The 21401-nt window shown below is 33.5% G+C and overlaps 1 protein-coding gene across 8 annotated transcripts in view; it reads right to left on the bottom strand.

Moving 5' to 3' along the window:
* VRK1 (VRK serine/threonine kinase 1) overlaps nucleotides 1-21401 on the bottom strand; it is a 169972-nt gene that overhangs the window by 85127 nt on the left and 63444 nt on the right. For 7 of the 8 annotated variants that reach the window (XR_012473812.1, XR_012473813.1, XM_074213045.1 and 4 more), the window contains 2 exons: nucleotides 6436-6601; nucleotides 4066-4121 (listed from right to left, as the gene is read on the bottom strand). Coding sequence is in view for 6 of the 8 variants with exons in the window: in XM_074213045.1 (XP_074069146.1) it covers nucleotides 4066-4121; nucleotides 6436-6595 (216 nt within the window). In the remaining 2 variants the exon portion in view is untranslated. Of the gene's footprint in view, nucleotides 1-4065; nucleotides 4122-6435; nucleotides 6602-15719; nucleotides 16176-21401 lie in introns of those variants that run through there. The other variant, XM_074213044.1, reaches the window with a different exon arrangement.

The following is a 21401-nucleotide window of genomic DNA, read 5'->3' as shown; positions in this document are numbered from 1 at the left end:
GACATTAGAGTAGAATTTTAATGTTTAAATTTTTGGTGAATGAATGAATCACAAAAAGATCAAAACTTAATAAATAAGAAGTTGGCACAAATATGTTTATGAAGGTTGATAGCAGCAGAAATAATTTGGTCTTGAAATTAGGAGATCCAGATTCAAGTTCCAAATCTTCCACTTACCTATGTAAACCCTGAGCAAGTAAGTTTCCCTCTCTAGTAGTCTTCATTTGTATAAAGAGTGTTGGACTAGATGTCAGCTCAAATTTGGCAATCAATTATACTTATGAAGTTGTACTTTGCAAAGCAAAAATGAAAGAGCATTGCTATGTTTCAAGACAAGGCTAAAAATCATATTGATGGTGATGATCAGGAAAAAAAACTTTTCAAAAATTAACTCAAAAATTGCACATCACAGACCATTTACAGATAAGAGCAGAAACATATCTATTTGCAAACTGGCAAAGAAGTCCTCCTTTCCATAACAGCTCTTGCCTATTTTGTTGTGGGGAGAAACATGAGCTGTTTGGTATTTCTATTAAGTAGAGGAATCATCATAAACGACTACACAAAGTGTTTATCAGTGTATAACACATCTAAATTAGGATTTTGGGGGTGGCTAGGTGGTGCAGTAGATAGAGCACCAGCCCTGCAGTCAGGAGGACCTGAATTCAAATCCGACCTCAGACACTTAATAATTACCTAGCTGTGTGGCCTTGGCCAAGCCATAGAGCACCAGCCCTGGAGTCAGGAGGACCTGAATTCAAATCTGACCTCAGACACTTAATAATTACCTAGCTGTGTGGCCTTGGGCAAGCCATTTTAACTCCATTGCCTTGTTAAAAAAAAAAAAAAACCCTAATAAATTAGGATTTTGTCCCTCTGAGATATGGTTAAGTTCCTCAAGGAATAGGGACCTGGTCTTATTTAAACCATGTACTTCACTAGCAGGATAAATCTTTGTTGTAATATGTCCATTTATCTCCCCCATAAACTTTTCCTGATATTACTCAAATAGAAGGACACATATAACTTCAAAAGCATTTCAGAAAATTTTCTGGATATTTTGTAAATATCTTCAACTTATATGTAAACACCTCTTTATTGTAGAGAAAGTCAGAAGTTTCATCAAATGTTAGGCTAAAAGAAAAAAACTTGTTACCTTTCCTCACAGTCCTCATCTCCTCCTAAATACTCTTATTTACCAAGACAATTATCAGATACTCACCAATTCTTGTTAAAATAAAAAAAAAATTTCGGGACAGTTAGGTGGCGCAGTGGATAGAGCACCGGCCCTGGAGTCAAGAATTATCTAAGTTCAAATCTGGTCTCAGACACTTAATAGTTGCCTAGCTGTGTGACATTGGGCAAGTCACTTAACCCCATTGCCATAAATAATGAATGAATGAATGAATGAATGAATAATAAAATAAAATTTCAAGGCATTTTATGGAATCTTGGTTGGTCAAAGACCTTAAACACTTAGACCAATCTTCCCCACAAAGAAGAAAATCCTCTTAACAGAAGAACCCAACCTCTGATTGAAAACACCTCCTGTCTAGAGGACTATAACAGTTCTATAACCATCTGAGTTCATCACTAATTAAGCCAAGTCTTTATTGCCCAATTCCTAATCAAACTACAAATATAACCGGCATACAAAATATCACACCAGTTTTTATTAGATATTTGAAAATTTTTCCAAAAGTTTACAAAAGCAAGAATTTTTTTTTCCTCTCTAAAGTAATTTAATTATGATGGGTAAAAGATACTGACACACCACAATTGTTTCCTATTTATTTGGAAACTGACATGTGTATCTCCAGATATTTTATGCTTTGTTTCAGAAAAGCTGATCTGCTTATTTGTGAGTAGGCACATTTTTTACAAAATCAATTCAATTTACAATTTTACAAATATTTTTGAAGACCATTTGTATGAAAAGGGCCCATTTAATAATCAGTATTTGAATTACTTCTTAAAAAGAAGTTTTAGCAACCATTACCACTGGTATGTTTTTCAACACATTCATGAAACAAACCTGTAAGTTGTTAAAACAGAGTTAATTCTTTAAATAATAGAATTCTGTAACTTCATACATGTAAAATTTGGTAAGCTTGATTTCTCTAATTCACATTGTCTTTCTATGTTCTGAAAGCAAACAAGAAAGTACTGAGAGGAAACAGAGATGAAAAACATGGCATCAACTTTAAAAAATAACAATCTACAAGTGATAACATACATTTTTCTATATATGAAATATTTGCAATCCAGCAAAATTTGCTGAAAAATAAAATTATTTTATTGATATATTTTCATTAATTCCTATTTATAATATAAGAGATAGATTCTAGGGCTGGTTAAGTTGAAAGGATTTATATGCAGAAAGCAGAGTTAGAATTAATATGGTTTTTTTGCCCTTTTTTCTCAAGGAAGACTATGACATCAGGGAGCTAATACCATCACAAGCACATGAATTGAATTTAAGTGAAGAGGTTCTATGCTAAGTCACCAGCCTCACTTTCACCTCCAGTCATCTGGGTTCAGTGGCCAGATACAAATCAGGAGATGGCTCTTGATGCAAGGCAATCAGGGTTGAGTGACTTATCCAAGATCACATAGCTAGTAAGTGTCAAGTATCTGAGAAAGGATTCAAAATTCTGTCCTCCTGACTCCAAGGCCAGTGTGCTATCCAGTGTGCCACTTAGGTGTACATTAAGAACTGAGTTAAATAAACAGTACGTATCAGATTCTATTTTTTAGAATTAAGGTCAGTCTCTTCAGAAAAATATTGTGAAGTAAATATTTTCTATTTAAAACTTGAGAATTAAATTGTTTGTGATCATTTTTAAAATCAAAGCAAAAATGAGTTTAGCAATACCAATCTTTTTTTCCCCTGAAAAGTTAAACTGAGATACAATTATGAAAAGAATGTTAGCTTGTAAAATAGCTATTCTGTTTTAGTTTCTGTTCATTCCTTTAAAAATAGCTGACATCTTAAATCAATCTCATTCTGCTACACTTTAAGGACATAAACAAATTAGCACACATACAGGAGTGTGGAGGATCATGAAAATATCTTAGAAGGCCCAGATGAAAAACAGAAGATTAAGAGAATAATGATAACTATTTCCAAATGATAAAAAGTATAACATATGGAAGAGATTACATTTCTTTTACTTTTCCCCAGAGGATGGACCTAGAAGCAGTGGGAGAAAAAAGGGTCAAAGAAGCAGATTCTGATTTAATCTAAGGAAAAACTTCCTAATTAAAGCATTTCAAAAGTGAATTGGTTTAGGGTATTTTCCATTACTAGAGGTCTTCAAATGAATGCTTAACAACATTTGTCAGGAATAAAATGGAATTGCTTTTCAAGTACAGTTTGGATTAGATAACCTCTGAATTCCTTTATGAATCTGAGATTCAAAGTTTCTATAAATCAGGCTATTCTTTAAATAAATATAAGGGTGAGAAATAGGAAAAACATCCAAACAACAGCTAACAAAATTCAATTTAGATTTCAATAGGTAAAATATATTATTAGCAGTTAAAAATGTTCTCTGAATGCATTCAAGGCTTACTAAAAATACTAATAGCTATTAAAAGCAAATAATTATTACATCATTATCCCAAAGAAAATTTAATGAGGCCATAATAATTATAAATTATTAAATCTATCGATTTTTTAAAGTCTTTGAAAGGGTACTAAAAAGATTAAATGGGTACATATACAACATAAAATATGATAAAGTTCTAATCTAAATATTTTCATTGTTTCCATTTTGTTGAATTAAATATAAGAGCTTCTCTTCAATTGCAAAAAGCTAAAGAAAAAAACTAACAATTTTTGATTATATTCCTGTCCACCTCAAGCTTAAGACTCTTAATGACAGCAATCTAATTTTAAGAGATGAGAGAAATTTTTGAAACTCTCAGGAGACATTTATGATACATACTACTCAATATATAATTTTACAGTTAAATTAATTCTAATTTATTTAAAGATATTTCAAAAGACACATTAATTAGTAAATGAGAAGAAAAGAATAAATCAATTTAAATGTTTTCTTACCACTTTTATTACATAGAGGGCATCACCACCAACTGATTTTGAAGAATTAATATCAGCTGTTAAAAATAATTCAATATATCAGAATACAAAGCCTATGTAACCTTCAAGAGAAGACAAAATATACACTTTATCCCACCTCCTCCCCCCAAATCAAATGGGAAAGGTAAATTATACCAAATTTTAAATTTAAGTTTAAGTTTAAATTCTGTTCTCCTGCCAACTACAGAAATTTTAGGAAAGGTCTCTGTTATTTTATTTCTTATACAAAAAAACCCTCTGAAAGAGCAAAAATAATAAGATTGTCCACATCACATTAAAACAAACACTTTCCATCATTTAGGAAGTAACATTCCAAGGAAGACTGTATCATTCATTCTTCACACTTTAAAGAGGGAGCTTTTTAGTCCAAAGATAGTTGAATGGACAGATGGGAGAGGTCTGAGCTCCTTAAGGCATAGCCCCAGGAAACATGTCACTTAGATAGTGCTTAAGTGATGAAGAAAACATGGTCACATTAAAAAAAAAAATTTAGTTCATAAAAGAAAGACAATATGAAGTTGAAATAGTTGCACAAAATGATTATACAAAGTTGACTGAGAAAGAGGGGTGTGAGAAAGAGGTACCTAAGATTCAATTTTATAGAATTATATCTCCCCCTCCAGGCTGATTAACTAAGGTTGATAGAAATGTTTATCCAGAAATGACTCTAGATTCCTAAAATATTTCATAATTTGTCTAAAAATTAAAATATTTTACACACCTACTGATGGTAAATATTATTACAAAAGAGCTAGCGTGAACACTTGATGTGACAAAGATTACAAACAAGAAAAAGTATAACCCCTAATTTCTAGCTTACTGATTTAACTCTACTCATACCATACCTACACAAAATAGAAAGGGGCAGGACTATCATTAGAGTGGGGCTTTTTAACTGGGGTCCATGAAGGTTTTTTTTTAATTTTGCTAGCTGTAGCTCAATATAATTGGTTTCCTTTGTAGTATGTATCTTATGCATTTGAAAACATTATTCTAAGAAGTGCACTTATGCTTTATCATGATCCATGACAGGTCCATGCCACAAAAAAGTTCGGAAACCCCTGCTACTGAACAAATATCCACCTGCAGGACCATCTTATGAAATCATTTATCCTAACCTTTGTGAAAATAATTAAAGTAAATAACCTAGGCTGATATATCTTTGTCTTCATCAAAACTTGATATGGAATCAAGCTCTTGCGAATTCTTCTTGAATCATGTTCACCTTCCTTTTCCAAAAGCTAGACAGTTCACTGGGGCTATTTTTTATCCCCCTTTCAAAGACACAAAATCAATAACTATAAAGTTGATTTGGGGAAAATTAGACATATCTTATATAAAAGTACTAATTAACTTCTCTAAGTCCACAGAAAATGCAGACTATGGTATGAAGAAAAGTATGAACATAAATATCCTCCCCTACCCACTAAGGACCTATATTCCTAATCCTTTTCTTCAGTCAAACTCCTTGAAAAAGTCATCTATACTTAACTGCCTTCACATCTCTCCGTTGAACTCAATGCTCTTCAATACAGTTTCTGAATCCATCCACTCAACTGAAACTGCTCACTAGATCTTATCATCAACACTAGCTAAACTCCTACATCTCAACTCCATTTCTCCCCTTTCTGAGGGCATAGATTGCTTCAATTTTGTCTTCATATGCTCAGTTTCACAGAGTGCCCAGAATAGTCATTTAATAAATGATTTGCACTACCAGCTACCTCATAGGCAGTGAGAAAAACCATTTTGGGTATTAAAAGAGTTTTGTAAAAGTGAAGTATTAATGTGATTATTACTACCAAATACTCTGGTAAAGCAGGCTATATTTGAAGCAATCAGATTAAGAACTTTTTTTAAAAGGTTTTTAATCAGCAAGGTCCAAGGATCCAACAAGGAATCTCTTCATGATCCTTTAAAAAAAAAATTAAACCATCTCCACACTTCATTTTCCTAATACTAATGTGTGTTAGTTGTTTTACAACTTCAAAGTTTAAAAAAAAGAGAAATCAAAAAAATGGCTGGGAGTAGAGTTGTTTTTGTTTATATTTGTTATGAAATTTTTTGCAATACAAATGTAACATAAGATTATGCTTACCCTTCAGGCACTGATCTAACAGATAATAAAATACCAAAGAAACTTTTATATTTCAATGATTTAAAACAACAAAACTCTGTTTACCAACTCTACTGCAGAGAATGCCATTTCAATGTAAGCTCACAATGTTTATTACAGTCACTTAGCCAACACCAATTAATAAGAAAATATATTTAGAATGTGTATACATGTGTATATATGTATATATTGTGTATTTCAGCCCCTAAACTTACCGAGATAAATGCAACCAAAACCACCTTGGCCAATGGGCTGTCCTACTTTCCATTCCTTTTTGGCCAAGTCAGTTAAAACTTCCCCTGCTGCAAAATGTTCTGCTAGTTTTCTCCGGGGAGGACCTTTTTTTGCAGGTTGAGATGTTTTCACACGAGGCATTTTTCACTACAAAACAAAACAAAGTCTGTTAAATTGTATTCCAATCTTGTAACATCCCTAAAAAAGGTTCAATTTCTTAAATGTTTCCAAGCAACAAAATGAGTTGTTAAAGTTTCTGCTATTGCTAAGATTTCAAAATGGATGTTAGTTCATTCTGAGTTATTATACTGGCCTAGAGCTGAGACAATTCACCTTTCAGCCCTGATAGAAAAAACACAGCTAAAATGATCAATCTATTCAGCTACTTTCAAGAAAAAAAAACTACAATGCTTTTAGTTGATACATAGTTATTTCCATAAGTCAATATTAATTATTTATGATAATCTTTTTATTATTTAAAATTTTCAATTTTGATCAAATAGACTGTAAACAACTAATAGCAATATAATGAATCAGTTTTACAAAGGAAAAGGCATCTATGACTACATTGAGAAGTAGAAAGTTTAAAAAAAAATAAAAAATTCTATAGTATAAACTGATCACAATGGAGACATACACAACAAATAATTTGTTGCAATGCATTTCATTTCATGGATAAAAAATGGTCATGCTACATTTTCTTAACATTTTCTATTTGTATTTATATGTAAGATCATTTTATTTTTTAAGACAGAGGTTTAGCTCAGAATCCAGTTAATTGTGACATATGGGAAAGATGTTAGAAAGTTGAGAAATAGCAATTCTAGTTCTGGTTCTATATTAATTAGGTATGGGACCTAGGAAAAACCCCTTAAATATGCAAAGGCTGAATGATAATCATGAAATTCAATAAGGAACTACAGTGACATCTTTCATCCCCAAACTATAATCGATCCAAAATCCATAGATAATAGGAAAGAGGTCATGCAAGCATATCAAGCACCAATATGACCCTCTGAATTAAGATATGTATAGTGAAGAAGGTTCTTTGTCTTGAGACAGCAGAAAAAAATCCCAATTTCTGGGAATAGCAAGCAATTTGGTGTATAAGCAAGACAACTCAAGTCTATGCTGAAATGTCAGAGTCATGATGATCCAAACCTCTGAATTACAAAGATAGGGTATGGGATGTGTGGGGGGAAGGTTGGTTCCCCAACAGGGGTGTCTAACTCTGAAAGGTCAAGGTCTGCACTTTGGGCAAGGTGCAATAAGTTCCTGGGTGAGACCAAGAAATACCCAACAACCCACCCCAAGGAGTAGAATTTAGCCCTGGAACAAAGTTTCAATTCAAGAACTAAAGTAAAGAGATAACTGGAACCAAAGATAGAAATGTCATTTTATTAAATATTTGACATTTTACTAAATTGCTTTCTCATCTATTTTTTTTCTTTATTTTTTAATTATTGTTTAAAAGAGATGGACTTCTGGGGTATGAAAGTAGGGAGCTGGGGAGATGCAGAGGGAAATTTAAACAATGTAAAAATAAAGGATATAAAAAAAGTTTTTTTAAAGATTTCATTAAAAAAATTTGAACCAAGATTTTTCTGGTTTTCAGATCACTCCCTCCCTCCCACTGGAAACTAAATTTAAATTTTAAAAGAAAATTCTTAGAGAGAAATGATAATAAGGTCAGTGACCTCAACTTTGAAAAGTTCTGTCACAAACTTAAGAATGTTAATAAAGGAAAATATTACTGAACTGCAGTTACAGCTGTTAAAGAATAATTTAAAATTATGCATCCAATGAGACCAGCATTTTATATGTCTTCATGAAATGGAAACACCTAAAATGAATGCAAATGATTCAATTTTCCTTAGAAATAGGATAATTTGCTATTACTAGACTAACATTCAAGACCTAAATTGTCTCATCTCTTGAAAATTTCTTTTTCATCACATAATTATTTTAGATACTGTCTACCACAGAGCTGCCCAAAATGCGGTCCATAGTAAGATTTTATGTGGTGCCCTGTAGGTTTACTAAATGCTTTACTAGACAAAGCCTAGCTACTGCAGAGCTCTCACTAAAATGGCAAATCAAAATATACTGTCTTTGTTTCAAAATGTTTAAAAGTAAAGTTGGGGGGGGGGCAGCTAGGTGGCACAGTGGATAGAGCACCAGCCCCTGGAGTCAGGAGTACCTGAGTTCAAATCCAACCTCAGACACTTAATAATCACCTAGCTATGCGGCCTTGCACAAGCCACTTAACCCCACTGCCTTGGAAAAAACCTTAAAAAAAAAAGTGAGGTTGGACAGCCCTATTCTACCACATAATTTTGGTAAATCTTTTTTTTTAAGAGTTTGTTTTTTTACTGATAATTTTTAAAAACCCTTTTTGAAAAAAATGCCTACATTTTCCTCTTTATTCCTCCATCTCCCCACTTTATTATCCCAGAGGATCGTCTCTTTTTAAAAAGAATTTTGAAAATAAAGATTAAAATAAGAACATTAAGCAAATCTTATCAAAAGAAAAAAAATCTGACATTTGCAGTGTTCCACAGCCAGACTCGCCTTCACCCCTACAAAGGATTTGAGGTTAGGTGCCTTCTCTTATCCTTGTTTTTGAAGGGTCAAAGTTTGTAATTTTGTAACATTAATTTTCAGTTGTTTGTTCTTTCCATTTACATTGCTGTAGTGATTGTACATAGTTTTTTCTGGTTGTTTTTCCATTCTTCTCTTTATTTTCCATTCTTCTCTTTATTTCTTCTACACAGTAATATTTCATATTCATATCCATTAGGATATTCTAGTGGTGTGGCAATGGACAAGTCACTAATGGTAGAAAAGACATTGGTAAAGTGTTTCCTTATCAATTAGTCACTATTATTCCAGTCCAGTCTTTATGCTGATCTTCTATTTCCATTCAAATAAGGAAAGGGAGGTTCAGGATTCAGAAAATATTAAGTAACTTTTAAACTAAATACCTCAAAACAGCATAGTACAGTTTACTTTAAAATAACTAAAATATATATTTCACATACCAAAGTTGAAATACTTATGTCCTCTGCTGTGTTACCTAATCAAATTGCCAAGATACAGTCCCCTGATTAACTATTAGTAATTCACTAAAAGTTAGTATTTTCAAATTACTTTAAAATGTTTTTTGATTTCTCTATAATTCAGCAAAGTAATTAGAATATTTTTTGTATTTTTCTGGACTATCCTATCAAGGGGAATGATAAAAAGACGAGTTTTATATGAAACAATTCTAATTTTCTACTCTATCTTCTATTTCTAGTCTAGAATAAAAACTTTTTTAACTATAAATTTTTCTTCAATAAATTAAGCTGTTTGTCTTGGCTCTCAGTTTTCTTCATGTAGCCAGATAATTGAAATTGATAGTTGTGATTAATGATGGTTTGGAACAACTTTATTTCTTTCCTTAAATAGTCCCAAAGAATGACTGTCACTCTGGTGAATACTTAAATCATTGGTGTTAATAGTAACAATCAGCATTATACAAAAACTAGAAAAGGGATGTGTGCTTGTCAAAGAACAAGTTCAGTAACAAAGACATTATCACCTTTGAAAAGATTACTGAAAGTAGGTAAGTTGCATTTATCTTTTGCATTACTGAATATTCTCATTCCTTGTACCCAAGAGAGCAAGGAAAACAACCCTTGTTCAACCCTGATGCATGTGTACCTAATTCCATGGTCATACCCTCAACTTCTCAAGATAAGTTGTGGATTCATTCAGCCTTCAACTCTGCCACACATATTCACATGCAAAAATGCACATACTCATAAGCATAAGTGTATGTGCATGCTTTAACACACACACACACACACACACACACACACACACACACACACACACACACACACATCCCTTGAAAATAGCCCTGGGCAGGTGCAACACCACTACCACCATCACATCCTTCAAGGATCATCATATTAAATCTACCCCTCATGAAAATCAGCATGAGAGGGGTCATGTATCAGAACCCTATTTGTTAAAGGCTGCCAACCCCCAAATGGTACAGTAGGAAATCAATGGATATAGAGTCAGAAGATTCTAGTTGAAATATGAACTCTTATCATTCATGAAATTCTTGAGGTTTCAATTTCCTCATCAATAAAATGTCAAAGTTGGCTCACATAACCTCCAAAGTTCCTCTGAAGCTGTAAATCCATGGTTCTGGGAAAGTTTATTCAGATGTCTTTCACTCTTACATTCCTTTTCTAGCTCTAAATCTAGAGTCTTATAAATATCCTTATGCATATAGCCTTCACTCCCTCATGACCCTTGACCTCTTATTTTCACTGAAATCCACTTTCAAAATGACTATACATCTACACAGTTCTATACTTTCTAAATCAATTTGGTCCTCAGATCGTGATCATCTGCTGTAGGAGTAATCATAGCCCCAATGGCAAAAGAAGATCTGAAATCAAATGATCTGGGATCAGATGCCAACTATATGATCTTGGGACCAAAATGCCATCAGTATGTTAGAGTAAAGTCACATTATGTCTGACTGTACCCAATCAGACCAATACAAACTTGGAATGTTCTACTAACTTCTCTGGACCCTAGTTTCCTCATCTGTAAATTAAAAGGACTGGAATAGATTATTTCTAAGTCTCCCGCTGATCTCTTAAATTCATAATTATCCTATTACTTTGGGTTCCTCCTCAGGACTCTCCTGACCTCGGGGGGATTCTGGAACAGTTTTCCAGTTTGCTGTCATAACTCCAAGCTCAGATATATTTTCAGAATTCCCCCTCAGGGAATATTCTGCGGATTAATGCAATTCTTAACCCCGAAGGACTCCCTCCACCCTCACAACCAGTACAAAGGCAATTAGACTTAAACTACCAGAATCACAAAATTGAAATAAGTAAGGAAAGGTCATCAAGTTCTATACATTCTTAATAATTAATCCCCTTTATAACTTCCCTGAGAATTATTAAGCTGCTATTTAATGACCTCCAGGAATGGGAAACTCAGTATCCCCAAAAAGAAATTACAGAAATTAAAGAGGGAGGAAAGAGGAAGGAGTGGGGAAATAAGTAGAGAGACTATGTATACTTGGACACATGGTTGGCTGTTGTCCATTCTCAGAGAGGACCAAAATGCCATCAGTATGTTAAAGTTACACTGTGTCTGACTGTGACTGAATAGATTGATTCAAGCTTGAAATGCTCTACTACAGGTCCATTATCAATTGGTCATGTGATCTCATTAGGGGTGAATTCTCTAAATATACGCATCTCATGTTTCTTTTCAGCTACTACAATTCTGCTTTGCACATAGAGCACAGCACCTTCTCTGAAGAGGGTACACCATGCTGGGCAGTCCTGTGCCAGTTTTTCCCAAACATATACATACAAGATTCCTTGAAAGATTTAACACTATTCAACCCTCTCATCAAATGAGGTAAAAATGTTTGCCAAAAATGGATAATTTTAATAACATTAAATTGAAAAGTTTTCACACACACAAAAATACCAATGCAATCAAAATTAAAAGGAAAGCGCAAGAGGCAGCTAAGTGGCACAGTGAATAGAGTACTGGCCCTGGAGTCAGGAGGACCTGAGTTCAAATCCGGCTCAGATACATAATAATTACCCAGCTATGTGACCCTGGGCAAGTCACTTAACCGCAATGCATTGTTAAAAAAAAAAAAACCAAAAGGAAAGCAGAAAGCCAAGAAAAAATTTTTACAGCTAGTGTTTCTGATAAAGCCCTCATTTTAGAAATATATATAGAGACTGAATCAAATTTATAAGAATGCCAATAATTCCCCAATTGATAATTGGTTAAAGGATGTGATTAAGCATTTTTCAAATGAAGAAATTAAAGCTATCTAGTCATATACAAAATGCTCTCAATCACTAATGATTAGAGAAAATCAAATTAAAGCAACTCTGAGGTACCTTATCTATCAGATTTACTATTATGAAAGAAAAGGGAAATGATAAATGTGGAAAGGGATATGGGAAAATTGGGACACTAATGCTCTGTTGGGTGGCATTATGAACTGATCTAACCATTCTGGAGTTTCAAATTATGCCCAAAGGAAAATAAAATGGTACATACTCTTTGATCCCACAATATCAATACTAGGTCTGTATCCCAAAGAAATCATAAAAGGGGAGAAAAATGTAAAAAAAAAAATATTCATAGTAACTTTTTTGTGGTGGCAAATACCAGGAAATTGAGGGGATACCCATCAATTAAGGAACGTTTTGAACAATTTAGGGGATATAACTATAACTGAAAACGGTTGTTCTGCAAGAAATCATGAACAGGCAAATTTCAAAATAATCTAGAAAGACTTAAATACACAGCAACATTGTATGATGATCAATTGTGATAGACTTAGCTCTTCACAGCAATACAGTAATCAAAGATAATTCTATCACTTCTGACAGAAAAAAAAATGCCACCCATATCAAGAGAAGAAGTATGGAAACTAAATGATTACAATTTTCACTTTTTTTAAATTTGTTTTTTCTTTCTTGTAGTTTTTTCCTTTTGTTCTGATTCTTCTTTCACAGCATGACTATATGGAAATATGTTTAATAGGATTGTTCATGTATCTATCAGGATGTGGGCAGGGATAAGTAGGAAGACAACTTTTAAAAAATGATTGTTAAGGGCAGCTAGGTGGTGCAGTGGACAGAGCACTGGCCCTGGAGTCAGGAGTACCTGAGTTCAAATCCCGATTCAGATACTTAATAATTACCTAATTATGTGGCCTTGGGCAAGCCACTTAACCCCATTTGCCTTGAAAAGAGCCTAAAAAAAATGATTGTTAAAAACTAATTAGATCCAACCTTTCTGGAGAGCAATTTGGAACTATATCCAAAGAGCAATAAAACTGCATAACCTTTAGTCCAGCTAGACTAGTATTTAGCCTGTATCCCAAAGAGATTATAAGAAAGGGTAAAAAACTCACATGTACAAAAATATTTGTAGCAGTTTTTTGTGATAGTAAAGGAGGACATCTCCTCATTTTCCAATTCTCTACTATCACAAAAAGAGATTTCCATCAACTGAAGAATAGCTTAACAAATATGTAGGATATGAACTACTGTTCTGTAGGTAATCATGAGCAACTAGATTTCAGAAAAGCCTGGAAAGATTTGCTTGAACTGACATGCAGTAAAGTCAGGAAAACCAGAAGAACAGTGTACACATATTAACAGCAATATTGTGTGATGATAAACTAGGAGAAACTTGCTCTTCTCAGTAGTACAATAATCAAAGATAATTCTAAAGGATTTGTGATAGAAAATATCATCCACATTCAGAGAAAGGACTACTAAGTCAATGCAGACCAAGGTTTACCATTTTCAATTTTTAAAATTTGTTTTAAGTTTTACAGTTTTTCTCCTCATGGCTTCCCCCCCCCCCCCTTTATTCTGGCTCTTCTTTCACAACATGGGTTACATGTATAACTATATCACATTGTTCTCTGTCAAGGGGAGGGAGGTGGGAAGGGAGAGAGAGAGAAGAAAACGTGGAACTCAAACCCTTACAAAAAATAACTGTTGAAAATTATTTTTAAATGTAGTTGGAAAAACAAACATTTTATGTATAATAAGAAAAATATATTAAATAACTAATTATTAATAAAAATTATGTTTACCAACAATGTCTGTTTCAGGCATGGAGGATATCTGGAACATTATGCAAATGGAAAAGGTCCATAGATAACGAGATTTTCCAGGTTCTCCTGTTTACAGATAACACTAGGTTTCAAATCCTGGAATACTACAGTTTCCTAAATGAATGCCACTTAAGAGAGTTTGGTCTAACCATTCAAACAGAAAAGTCAAGTGGATGAAGAATATCTACCATTCAGACTATGACTTGCAGTTGGAGCGATACAAATAGCAATGAGTTAGGAGGAAAATCAAACAGAAGGGAGAAGAGAATAGGCTGAATTACATCTGGGAAACTGAATAATGCTATTAAAACCTCCCCAAACTTCTTCCCAAAATGTAGAACTCATCTGTAAAATAATAACATTCATCTAGTGGTGCTCTCTCTACTGGTGACAAGTCATGTAATGCCACAGTTTCTAAAGAATTAAAGTTGTAGATCACATAACAAGAACTGAGGAATGTACATTTAGTCACAAATTAGGTACCAATAAAGTTATCAGTAAAATATAAAGCTGGAAAAAGAAAGTAAGCAATTAGTGAGGGACAACACAGAATAACTAAAGTACAGTTAATATATGCTCCCTAAGTAACAATGTATGATCACAAGATTTAAAGGAAAGCACCAGCAACACATCTGGTACCCCCTCTCCACATGAAGATTTATGGAATAATATGAACAAAAGCTTCACAGTATCATTAAATGGGTTATTATAAGGAAAGATACATGAATATAAATGAGTTACACCATCATCAATAATAACACATGTACATCTCAAAGTTGATCCTGACATATGAAATCAAAAATCAAGGAGGAATGGAGAGAGGAACAACTCTTTATAAAGATACAACATTCCTAGTTCCTAATCCTTTATGTTACATTTGTGATGTTATAGTTTACAACAGGTAGAAAAACAAGTTTAACTTTTTTTTTCTTCAAGGATATTTTATTAAAAATATTACTAGTAAAAATATCCAATATGCAAAAGATCTATTATTTTTATCATTCTTAGTTCTGTTGATGTCAATATTTTTCAGTCTCCCAAGTTTACATCCTCTATGATAACAGATTATTCACTCATTCACCCCACATATCTAATCAGTAACCAAAACTTGTCATTTCCACCTCTACATCCCTTTTAAATGTAATTGTATACCTCCATCCATAGTCACCCCAAGAGTTCAGGTCAACATCACCTCTTGTAATAGCCTCTTGAAGGCAATCCTGCCTTTAGTCCCCACCCTAATGCTTCCTCTACATAGTTTCCAGACTGATGGACGATTCTGACCACGGAACTCCAGTCCCCTTTCTCAATAAACTTCAGTGGTCCCTATTATCTCAAGAATCAAACAGAATTCTCTGATACTTAAAAGTCCTTCCTAAATTGGACATATAATACATTACTCTTCCTTCACATCATTTTACATTCTTTTGTTTCATAGAGTATCATGAGATATAATTTGGTTCCAAGTGACCTAGGGCCACTGATGATGAGACTTTTTGAAATCTGCTAAACTAGTCCTCAAAAAGCAGATTCAGTTTGTTGCCAGGACTTACTCAGATCATTCTGAAAATTTTCTTCTCTTACCTCTATTCTGAATGTTCACAATTTCAAACTTAACTTGCCTAAAAGCAAATACTTCTGAGCTTTGACTCCAAAAATCTCTTTTCTTCATATTTAACCATTTCTGACAGTGATACTTCCATTCTGCCAATTCCACAGATTCAAAACCCTGAGGTCATAATTGATTCTTCTTGCTCTTCCCATACCTCATAATCTCTACATACTACCTATTCTTCCTTCATGATGTTTTCCAAAGCTGACTCACCTTTCTAGTCTCATTTCCATTTCTCAATATTTAGTTGTTAGTAAGTTCCATAAAACAAAACTGTGACAACTACTAAAAAGCAAAAAAATCTTCTAAAGTATATTAATATAGTTGTAATATCCATATAAAAGTAAACAATAATCTCATTCTACTCTCAAGTAGTCAGATCAAACTAAAATAATGTATTCAATTTTAGTTACCACAATTTAAGTGACAGACTCAAGCACATAGAGAGACAACTAAGATGGTAAGAGATTTCAAAATTATGTTACTCAGTAACTTTTAAAGAACTGGAAATGTTTACGATAAAGAAGGCAGAGACAATGACTGTCAGAGATCTTGAGAAGTCTTGACTTGGGGGGGGCAGCACCTATTGTACAATGGGGAATGTAGGATTTAAAAGTCAAAAAATCTGGGGTCAAATCCCTCTGCCACTTACTATTTATGTGTCCTTGGACAAGCCATAACTTTTTGGGATTTTAGTTCCTCACCTATAAAATTTGAAGGTTATATAATATGACTTCTGGAGTCCCTTCAACATCCAAATTATGACCCTACATCTTTTACAAGTTTTAATATTGTGTGATTTTTTAGTTCAAGTTTTCATTACCTCACACCTAAAATACTTTCACCACTACTGAATATTTAACTATGCCCTACAATTCCTTCAAGACTTATCTGAAGCTCTTCCTCCTTCATGAAGCCTTGCTTTTTCTCAATGGCACTATACACAGATCCTCCCACTTTGTGGTTTCCTCTGAGTTCCTAAATATATCATAATATTTATTTCATATTCAATATATGCTATAATACATTTGTACAGAAAGTGAAAACTTGAAGATCTAAGACAGGAGTTTAAATCCTGGCTCTACCACTTACCAGCTGAAGAATTGTGGAAAAATCCCTTAATCTTCACTTTGTCTCAGTTTCCTTATCTGAAAACTTAGCTACAATTATTTGCATTACTTAACTTCCAGGATTGTTGTCAACAAGTATTTATTAAGCCTTAATTATATATCAGACACTGTGCTTAGAATTGAGAAAACAAAGAAAAACAAAAACTTCCTGCCCTCAAAGAATTCACAATTTAATTATGAGGGTGAGGGTAAGGATGAAGGACAGGGGGGAAGAGTGGGCAACATTGCAAATAATTACATTACATTCAAACTAGATAGAGAGCAAGAGAGACATGTGCATGTGTGTGTATGTGAAGAGACAGAGATAGGCAGAGGAAAACTTGGAATAACTTCAAAGGAAAGGTAATAGCAGCATTAGGGGGACCAGGATTCTTGCAGAAAATAGGATTTTAGCTGAGACTTAAGGAAAGCAAGGAGACAGAGGTGAGAATTCCAGGCTTGGAGGACACTCAGTCAAAATGCATGAGATAAAACTATCTTGAATAAAGAAAAAGCAATATCAGTCACTAGATTCCACAGTATATGGGGGAAGTAAGATATAAGAAAACTATAAATGTAGAAAAGGATCAGGTTATTAAGGGTTTTAAAAGTCAGAGGTGGTACAGTAAATAAAGCACAAGACTTGGGAGTGAGGAAGACAATGGAATCTGCCTCAGACACCTTACAAAAGCTGTATGTCCTTAAGCAAGTCATTAATCTAACAGTTTCCTCATCTGAAAAATGGGAATAATAGTACCTATTTCACAGGTTTGTGTGAGATCAATTGAGTTAACATATGGAAAACATTTTGCAAGCTTTAAATCACTATATTTTAATAACCATATATATAGTTAATATTATTTTCTAATTGATCCTAGAGATAATAAGAAATCACTAATGTTTATTGAACAGAGGACTAAAATAGTCAAACTTGCGCATAGGGAAAATAACTCTGATAACAGAGTAGACTATCAACTAGAATGGAAAGAATTTTAAGGCAGGGAGATCACCAAGGTTTTTGCAGCAATTCATATATGAAGTGATAAGCATCTGCAATAGGGTGGTGACAGAATCAGAAAAGGGAAGGAGCAATATATAAGAGATGCTGGGAAGGTAGAAATGATAAGATTTGGCAAAAAAAATGGCACAAAATTGGATAATCAACACATTATACAAATGCAAACTTTTATTTTTATTTTATTATTATTATTGTGAAAAATATTTATGTGTATTGTCTCCTCATCTAAAAATGAGTTGGTTGTTATCCTTCATGCTCGAAAAAAGACCACAATGACATCATGATATAGGGGTAAAGGTACCAACCAGTCCAAAATAAACTCAGAAGATGCTAACACACAGGTCAAACACAAATAGTCCATATGAACATCTGCAGTAGAGATGTCTAAATTTGCACATCTCACATTTCTTTTGAATTGCTACAATTCTACTTTGCTCACAGAGCATAGTGTCTTCTTTTGATTTAGACAAAGTAAAAGCCCTTCAAGGGAAAGAGCAATGCCATATCTCACTGTACCCCATGACTCAATTTATTTGACAATGATGAAAGGAAAATCTTGCTGGACAAAAAGTTTTCATGCAAATTTCCTTCAAATGTTTCAATACTTGCTAGTATTATTAGAGTAGTCTTTAAATATGAAGATTTGATTGTGACATGAGCAGCTAGCATGTATCACTCATAATACATTAAAATTCAAGAAAAGGATGAATCATTTTATTACATTTTTTTCTGATGGTGCTAAAGCCTCCCTGACCAACAATGCTAGTAGAAGATACAAAATCACTTAGTTTCATCAGAGACAATATACTGGTTTTAAAAAAACAGGTGAGAGAGAAATCTTTTCTTTCCTTGAACTAATTTATTCTAAATAAAGAAATAATTTTGAAAAATGGAAGGGAAAAACACTTGTCAAAAAAGATTTCAATAAATTCATGAAGCAATACAAGAGATATTAAGGAAGACAACTGATAACCCCAACCCCTTTCACAACATATGCTCTAGTTTATACATCAAAGAGAATACTGGTCAAGAAGATCACCTAATATGGCAAGATTTCTCTTACATAAAGCTCTTTTTATTGTCTTAATAAGTACAAGGAAAAAAAGGAAAGTGAAGACTGAAATATAAGTCAATAGTTTCTGTTTCTCCTTTTTACTTAATATTTCAAAGGATGAATGATTTTACCCATGTAGCTGTTACCTTTAGTTGATGAAGACCAGAATCCAACAACACTTTCTCAATCTGGATGAATTCATGTCATTACACAAATTCTCACTTTAAAATGTATGCAATGTGGTTGTGACCTTCCTATAGATCTAATATTCCAAAGAAACTAGGTGACACAGTCAATCAAAACTGGGCCTGAAGTGAGAAAGACCTGAATTGGAATTCAGCCTCAAGTCACTTCCTAATTGTGTGACTGTAGGTAGGTCACTTAACGTGTCTGCCTCAATCTTTTCAACTATAAAATGGGAGTCAAAATAATGCCTACAGAACAAGGCTGTTATGAGGATTAAGTGAAATAATAACTGGAAAACACTTAAGACAATTCCATAGCAACAATTTCAACACTCAAGTAGTAACCCCAACACTGTTTGGGGTGAAGAGCACCTGAATTCAAATTCCACCAGTGCTGCTTACTTGTGTGACTTTGCTGAAGTCATTAAACCTATATGATCCTCAGGTTCCTCATCTGTAAAATAAAGTAATAGAAGAGGACCTCTGACAATCATCCAGCTCTAGTTATATTTACTTCACAAAAGTTCGACTCTATTGTTTTATTAGGATATAAGGAGGCACTGAGACCTCAAACATTATGACAGTAGAGTTGAAAGCAATTTAATCCAATTCCTTCATTTTATTGTTGTGGAAATTGAAGACTGGAAAGCTAAAGCAACTTACCTAGGATCATAAAGACAGGCCATGAGAGAAGTAACATTAGAATAAAAGTCTCCTGATTCCTGGTCCATAAGTAGTATGTACGTGCAAACTTTTTCACAAGTCAAAAGAAGGTATAAAAAGAAATCAAAGGAATTAGAATAGGGAAGGAAGAGACAAAACTCTCACTCTTTGCAGATGGCATGATGGTATACCTAGAGAATCCCAAAAAATCATCTAAAAAACTACTAGAAATAATTAGTAACTTTAGCAAAGTTGCAGGATATAAAATAAAGTCTCATAAATCCTCAACATTTCTGTATATGACTAGGAAGATGCAGCAGAAAGAGATAGAAAGAGAAATCCCATTCAAAGTAACTTCAGACAATATAAAATCCATGGGAGCCTACCTGTCAAGGAAGACACAGAAACTTTTTGAAAACAATCACAAAACACTTCTCACACAAATAAAATCAGACTTAAATTACTGGGCAAATATCAGCTTCTCATGGATAGGCTGAGTTAATTTAATAAATATGACAATTCTACCAAAATTAAACTGTTTAGTGCCCTACCAATCAAAATTCCAAAAAATTACTTTAATGAGTTAGAAAAAATTGTAATTAAATTCATATGTAGAAATAAAACTTTGAGAATCTCCAGGGATTTAATGAAAAAAAAAGTGCAAAAGAAGGTGGCTTAGCCCTACCAGATCTAAAAGTATATTATAAAGCATCAGTCATCAAAACTGTCTGGTACTGGCTAAGAAATAGGATGGTGGATCAGTGTAAAAGACTAGGTAGGTGCAAAAGATTATAGTAATCTGCTGTTTGATAAACCCAAAGAGTCCAGCTATTTTAATTAAAAACTGTCTTCGATAAAAACTGTCGGGAAAATTGGAAGCTAGTATGGAAGAAACTTGGATTAGACCATCACCTTATACCCTATACCAAGATAAGATTCAAATGGATACAGGATCTAGACATTAAAAACAATATTATAAGCAAACTAGGAGAACAAGGAATAGTTTACCTGTCAGATCTATGGAAAGGGAAGCAATTTATGACCAAGGAAGAGATGGAGAACACCATTAAAAATAAACTAGATAATTTTGATTACATTAATTTGAAAAGCTTTTGCACAGACAAAACCACTGTAACCAAGATCAAAAGAAATGTAGTAAATTGGGAAATAATTTTTACAACTAATGTTTCTGACAAAGGACTCATCTCTAAAATATAAAGAGAAATGATTCAAATTCTTTTAAAAAAGACAAGCCATTCCCCAATTGACAAACGGTCAAAGGATAATGCAAAGGCAAATTACAGGTAAGCAAATCAAAGCGATCCACAATCATATGAAAAAATTGCTCTAAATTACTAATTATTATAGAAATGCAAATTAAAACCTCTCTGAGGTACCATCTCACACCTCTCAGACTGGCCAATATGACCAGAAAGAACAATGATCAATGTTGGAAGGGGTTCGGAAAATCTGGGACACAATCTGGGGCACTAATACATTGTTGATGGAGCTATGAACTCATCTAAACTTTCTGGAGAGAAATCTGGAATTATGCCCAAAGGGCAACAAAAATGTGCATACCCTTTGATCCAGCAATATCACTACTGGGTCTATACCCTGAAGAG

This window comes from Macrotis lagotis, chromosome 1 (genome assembly GCF_037893015.1).
Source record: "Macrotis lagotis isolate mMagLag1 chromosome 1, bilby.v1.9.chrom.fasta, whole genome shotgun sequence".
NCBI lineage: Eukaryota > Metazoa > Chordata > Mammalia > Peramelemorphia > Peramelidae > Macrotis > Macrotis lagotis.
Note: the sequence above shows the minus strand (reverse complement) of the source record. Positions and strands in the feature narration are given on the sequence as shown.